Source organism: Cynara cardunculus (assembly GCF_001531365.2).
Source record: "Cynara cardunculus var. scolymus isolate 2C chromosome LG 9, CcrdV1, whole genome shotgun sequence".
In the NCBI taxonomy this organism is placed as follows: Eukaryota; Viridiplantae; Streptophyta; class Magnoliopsida; order Asterales; family Asteraceae; genus Cynara; species Cynara cardunculus.
Window position 1 is genome coordinate 1,556,348 of NC_037536.1, and position 7,281 is coordinate 1,563,628.

A 7,281-nucleotide genomic window follows, 5' to 3' on the forward strand; every position below is an offset into this window, starting at 1 on the left:
ACAATATAACGGTACATTCATTATTTCTTACAGATCTCACATAAATAAGGTTTTCTCACGTGATCTATATATATATATATATATATATATACATACACTCATCTCGAGTATGGTGTTGTATAACATCCATAGTATAAAGTAGAACAATCTTCTAATATTCTTTAGACCAATCAACATAGTAACAGAAGTTGCATCACCATTCAATTAAAATTAACAAAAGCAATTCACCTTACATAATATGGATTTCAAACATTAATCAAGTTGGGATTTGAATGAACCGAATTGCTTTCTATCAGTGGCTCACTCTCAGATAACATATGATGCGTTTTTCATACGTACACTCTCCTAATTAATGTCTTGAATCGTCTGTATAGTAGGCTGAAATAGGAACACGATATAATCACATAGCCCACAAGTAGATCCAAAAGTTAATCTTCAAGATAAATAGACAAGCTCTAAACATGATATGCAATATTTGAAATTCAAAGCATCAAGTTAATTTAGATCGATCAAAAAGTGTCGATGAGTATCAGGATTTATATTTATAGTTAGCGTTTTTACCACTTCAAATAGAAGAAATTAGTGTTTGCATACATCTTATTCATTAGTGTTGAGGTAACGAAACGAAAAAGTGCATGGAGCATGTGGGTTTTGTAAGCGCATAGTTGGAATTGATTTCTATGGTGTCCACTTGAGTAGGAATTGTACTTTAAAAGTTAGTTTTTGTAAAAGGTCCGATTGCTCATGTGTTTGATCATGAAAAGAAGTTGACAAAATGTTGAAACTTATGGCCATCACCTTCAAAATCACATGCTATTATTATAAGCTGATTGTCACCTTTTGAACATCTTAATCATGTAAAGGAATGCATGCGCAATGGAATTGTACCATAACCACGAATTGGGAATATTAATATTGTAAAAGATACCTACTTAAATAAATTATGATTAATTAATTAACAATTTAATTAGGTACTGTCGATCAGGTCATGAAAGACAGTCTCATGCTATACACAATGTTCCAATATTCTATTTGAAAATTTATTGTATTGTATTATATATATATATATATATATATATATATAGGTGGAGGTTCAAACGAGAACGCGAGAACACCCTTATCACATGTGATAATATGCGTGAGGGGACCTTGTGATGCTTTGACGACGTGTTCTACGACTTAGGTCGCGCCAAAGGTTGTCTGCGTCTATGATTTAGCATCACATGTGATGGTCTTGATAGATTACAGTATCATATCAACAACACTCTTATCACATGTGATAATACTTGTGAGGGGGCTTAGTGGTGTAAGGGCGACATGTGATAATACTTGTGAGGGGCTTAGTGGTGTAAGGGTGACTTGGCCCACAACCAAGATCGCATCGAAAATCGCTCGCGTCTCTAATTTAGTATCACATGTGTATCATATGTGATGGAATAATAGTATCACATGTGATTGTCTATAGTAAAAGAGTGTTCTTGTGTTCTTGTAAAATGAAGGTGTTCTCGTTTGAACTCTTTCATATATATATATATATATATATATATATATATATTAGTTGTACCTTTTCCAAAATACCAACTAATAAAATTTTACTAAATGCGTAAAATACATAAAGTTTGATATGGTTCATATTTATTGACGAATAAATTTTTCGTAACTAATGCCACAAAGTGTCGAATTTTCCTTATTGTATGCAATTTTAACAAGTAACATGTTAATCTTGTAATATTTAATGACATGGATATATGTGTTATGAAACTGTTACAACAAAGCGGACGTTAAATTTGACATTCGTGTCATCAAATTTATAACATCGGGTAAAAAGTTTGAAATTTTGTTATAGGACATTTTGTAACTTTGTCACAATGATTAAGAATTATTATTATTATTGTTACACCATATATAAGAAGTAATGTAAATTTCGATGCATTTTACCGTTTATTGAATTACATATCTAATCAAATTTCCTCTAATTTCAAGGATTCTCTTGCAAATTTCTTGTTTTCATGGTTACAAGATCTGGATTCATATGCATGCAGGTGTTAGAAGAGGTAGGATTGCTTGGGAAGGCAGCATGTCCAGTAGCAACCACCACCTTCCTTGTGTTTTCAAAGTCCATAATCTCCATGTTGTTCTTAAGCCATATGGGTAAAACTGAACTAGCAGGAGGTGCTCTAGCCATTGGCTTTGCAAATGTCACAGGCCTCTCAATCATGAAAGGTTTATGCATGGGCATGGATCCAATTTGCTTTCAAGCCTTTGGTGCCAAAAGGTTATCAGTCCTTAGCCAAATGTACATCAAAACCTGCATTCTTCTCTTGCTTACATCTGTGCCGGTAACCTTCCTATGGCTAAATATGGAGCCTGTGTTCCAACAGCTCGGTCAAGACCGCGTGATCACAAAGGTTGCAGCCATGTACTTAACATTCTCGCTCCCAGAGCTCCCAGCCCTAGCTCACCTCCTGCCGCTTCGATCTCTTTTACGCGCACAAGGGTTAAACTCGCCTGCTTCCATCGTAGCAACTTGTGCAACCATCTTGCATCTCCCAATTAACTATTTCTTCATTACTTACTTGAATTTAGGGGTGAAAGGTATAGCTATCTCATCAACTTGCTTCACGTATAACATGAATATCGGATTGTTGATCTATATTTTCATGTCGAAAGTCGCGATTAAGCCTTGGGTTGCTAGGAGTAGGGCCAGTTTGTTCTCAATATTTCAGGGGTGGGCGCCATTGTTGAGCATGGCCATACCTAGTTTGTTTTCAGTGTGTTTAGAGTGGTGGTGGTACGAGATCGTTCTTTTCCTTAGTGGGCTACTAGAGAATCCTGAGTCAAGTGTAGCAGCAACAGGCATCATCATGCAAACCACAGGCGCCATCTATGTCATGCCATTTGCCTTGAGCCTCAGTATATCACAACGGGTTGGGCACGAGCTAGGTGCAGGCCAACCTGCTCGTGCACGATTGGCTGCAATCGTTGGGATCTCCATTGCTTTCATATATGGGCTCGTAGTCTTCGGATTATCTATTACACTAAGAAACGTTCTTGGAAAATTATACACTAATGATGTCCAAATTCTTTCTTTGCTTTCCTCGGCTCTGCCAGTGACGGGGCTGGCGGAGGTGGGAAACTCGCCACAGACGGCCGCCTGTGGGGCGTTAACCGGCTCAGCCAGACCTAAAGTGGGGGTTCGCATCAACATTGCTGCATTCTACCTCATAGGGCTTCCATTGTCGATCATTCTGGCTTTCGTTTTAAAGATAGGTTATCGAGGACTATGGCTAGGGCTGGTAGCATCGCAGGCAGCTTGTGCATCTTTAATGGTGTACACATTGGTGAAAACAGACTGGAAAGATCAAGCAAAAAGAGCAGAAGAAATGACTTTGGCTATGAATAAAGATGACGATACTGAGCTAAATGAACTTGTGCCTTGATGATCAATTGCTTCATGATTTTTTCACAACCAAAAAGTATACGACGTAATCATCTTAGGCTTCATTTCAAGAGTGAATATCGTATTTTTTTTATTTTTTACATTTATTAATTTATTCTTTTGGCCACTCATTCTTTCTTTTCTATGTTAAAGAATTAAAACTTAAAAAGGTTTATCATCTACTATATATTCATAGTAATTATCTATTAAGTTTTGTATGGATAAATTTGTCTTTCTAGATAAATCTATGTTTTTTATTTACTTTTGTATCTGAATAAACCATCTAAATGGCAAAAATTACTTTTTTATCCTAGAGTATAAAAACCCTCAAAAAACCTCTTCATGAACAATGGAATCGGAAAACCAAGTTCAAATCTGTACCAAATCCTCAAAAAAAACCTCAAACTTTTTCCATATGTACCAAATCCTCAAAAAATCAAGTTCAAATCTGTAAATCCAACAAGTTATCAGAAACCTAGTTTATATCTTCTAAATCATAACTTCAAGTTCAACATCCTTGGGAAAACAATAGTAAACCGAGCACCCACGGAGAAGAAATTAAACCAACAGAGGAGAAGAAATCGAACCAGCAGAGGAGAAGAAATCAACCAAAAGAGGAGAAGAAATCAACCAACAGGGGAGAAGAAATTGACCCAGCAGAGGATAAGATATCGACCAGCAGAGGGATGATGGAGATGAAGTTTAGAGATAGTGATTATGGAGATGAAGAAATCGAACCAACAGAGGGTTGAAAGGTGTAACACCTTCATTTTCACTATGAGTTGTGTCACGTAATTCTCATTAAATAACAATAAATAACCCCAAAATATAGTGGCTAATAAAACCTTATTACAGCGGAAGTCTTACAAATTCAATTAAAATTAATAACTCAACGCTAACCCGTCCCATACCGAGTTATATTACAAAATGAGTTTAAGCATGAACCTAACCATCCGAAATATAACAATAATATAATTATCTATGAGAGAACCTCGCTCTTGTCCACCCTTGAACCTCTTGCACCTGAGATGCATATTAATAGTCAGCTTTATAAAACTCGGTGAGTTCATGGTTTTTGTGCACAATCATACACACCTCATCATGCATAAAACAAACAATGCCCCAAATAAAATAATATGCACAWTTGTTTCAAACCTTTTTGAAATAATAATGAGATCTCTTAATTTCCCGTCAGGTTAAGGTCTTACCGTCATCGGCACTTTCTCGGGTTATACAGCTATCCCTTGTCCGGTCACCCATTCCTAGGATGTGTCATCCCTATGACTTTTGACCCCTTCCCGTACCCAACAAAAATATTAACCCGTTTATAACATGGTAATTAATGTTTAAAAACACGTAAACAAATAGCATGCAACCCACAATGATAATTCATATACATGTAATAAACCCATAAACATCTACATAAAAAAAGTAATGTAATGCTCAAATAATTTGTACATAAGCATGCATCACAATTAAAATCTCAGGAAGACTCACCTGAATAGCTCTGTTTGGCTAAACCTCATCCCTGAGTAATATCCTATAACATGTAATTATATTTTAATAATTGGAGTATTGACATTTCCCCAAAAAGTCAACCCAAAAATCAAATGGGTCAACCTTAGGGTGGGCATGGTCAACGGGTCAACCCCAAGCATATCTCGTCGCCATATACCCCCTCCCCAATGGAATTTTTCATATCCAAAATAAATAACGACGTATTAAACCCAACATTTAATTATATATGATTCTCGTTATAAAAACGTCCGATCCCACAATTATCTAGTCACAACTCCCGAAATAAGTTATTAAATTATTTCTTATAATTTAAATATGAAACTCCAATTAATTAATAACTTTTACAATTGATGTCCAAATTTTGACCAACTTAATCGAAACATTCCGATTTATTTCGATTAATCCAAGTAAATAAACGAGTCTCAAATCTCTTTTCAACAAAATCTTATATACAATATTAATCCCAAATCGTATCCAAATTTACATCCCCTACGGTTCAATATTAAACTCGTATTTTGAGTTTTTGTACCCGAATCTCGTCGAGCCGCCGCCACAGCAGCTTCTAGCCTAAACCGCTCGACGTACAAGTCACCATAGCCCACGAGACTTGTACCAACAGAAAGGTAATTGAAAAACGAAGCCAACCACATATTATACATCAATTTTGGTTGAGTATTTTACCTCCAATCGCCGTTTTTGGGCGGAATGACCCTATGCCGCTTCAAACTCGATATCTCTCTCGTTTCTTGATGAAATCTCAAAATTCCAAAGACGTTTACTCCCGTACATCCTTAGGAATGTCTTCACAAAATTTCAGCCGAAAACTCCAATTTATAGATGGTCAAATGGTCTCTAGAATAGGAAAAACGTGAATTTGGGGAATGATTTCCCAAATCTCATCACTTCCAAATTAATTTTCTACTTTTGGCAGAAATAGTCCTTTTTGTTTTTCTTTCTGCATTTTCATCCCAAATCAATTAAATACAAAATGTTTTTTTTATTGATTTTATTTGTTGCAATAAAATCATATTTTTCGAGTATCGACACTTTAATCACGTATGTCGTTTACTCTTTAAATTTTAACCCTTAACATTTATTTATTTATTTTACGAATAATAAATTTTTAGGGTGTTACAAATCTCCTCCACTAAAAAGGGATTTCGTCCCCGAAATCAATCTCCGTCGAACAATTATGGGTCCCATCTCCATTTTTTTTATTCCAACATTTTTTTAAAGTCAAAGTTGCTAATTTGTCAACTAGACCTTTTCTCAGAAATGACACATGGAATGTGTAATAAATTTTCTGTAATTCTTCGGGAAACTTAAATAATATGCCACCTCCTCTACCCTTGATATCATCTCGAATGGTCCTACATATCTTGGACTTAACTTTCCATGTTTACTTAAATGCACCATTCCTTTCCACGGTGACATTCTAGGGTCATCCCAACCCAACCAATAACTGGTCTTCATATCTTATTAGTGTAGCTCTTCTTATTAAGTACAACATTCAACCTCTTGTGTACTCATGCAAAGTTTAACTGATGTCTGTAGATCTATCCATGTTCATGATAGTTAAACATACTAGCATTACGCATGTCCTATTCAAATGCCTCCATGTCTCTCCTTGGACATTTAAATGTTAATTGATGTTGTAAACCAACTCTACTGTTGACATTTTATGATGCTTACTTCCTTGAAGTATAAACATCTAACCTTCCAACCAATCCAACAATTTTAAAATTTCTCCTCTCCTTGACCCTGTGTCCAAGGATGGTATGTTTTGCCCAAGTTCAACATTTTCCATATCCCTTATAAAAGACTTGCATGAACACGTGATGTAAATCTTGGATCGCTACCCAAGATTGTTAATTATGGTACTTTATGCATCATTACTTTCCCATCCACTCAAATTTTGTCAACCTTCTAATGTACACTTCCTATTAATCGGTTGGAAGTGAGGCAACTTTATGTACCGTTCTAGGTACACTTTTCTTTAGCAACAATACCCACTCCATCATATCCCACTCCATTACCGGAGTTTCTATCTATTAAAGCCTAATCGATAGTTTCTAACTTTCCATCTCTCATGAAAGACATGTCTTAAAACTCCCTGCATAACTTACTGTTACTTTTTTTTAGTGCCCGGACACCCATAGTCCTCCTTCAAACCCTTGAATTTAAATACTACTACCTCTATCTTTATATTAGAGAACGTGACACTTCCTCCCCTGCCATTTTAGCTGGGATGATGCGTAAGCATTAACGTTGCTTATTTGCATCAATGTATCTTGACCCAACTTATATGCAACACTATATACCAT

At 35.8% G+C, this 7,281-nt stretch overlaps 1 protein-coding gene across 1 annotated transcript in view; it reads left to right on the plus strand.

Annotated features, from left to right (window-relative positions):
* The window catches only part of LOC112517649 (protein DETOXIFICATION 53-like), a 7,408-nt gene extending 3,968 nt beyond the window's left edge, over positions 1–3,440 (plus strand). Inside the window, exon 2 of the mRNA XM_025125018.1 lies at positions 2,043–3,440. Coding sequence (XP_024980786.1) covers positions 2,043–3,440 — 1,398 coding nt within the window. The remainder of the gene's footprint in view (positions 1–2,042) is intronic.
* Positions 3,441–7,281: the final 3,841 nt, after the last annotated feature.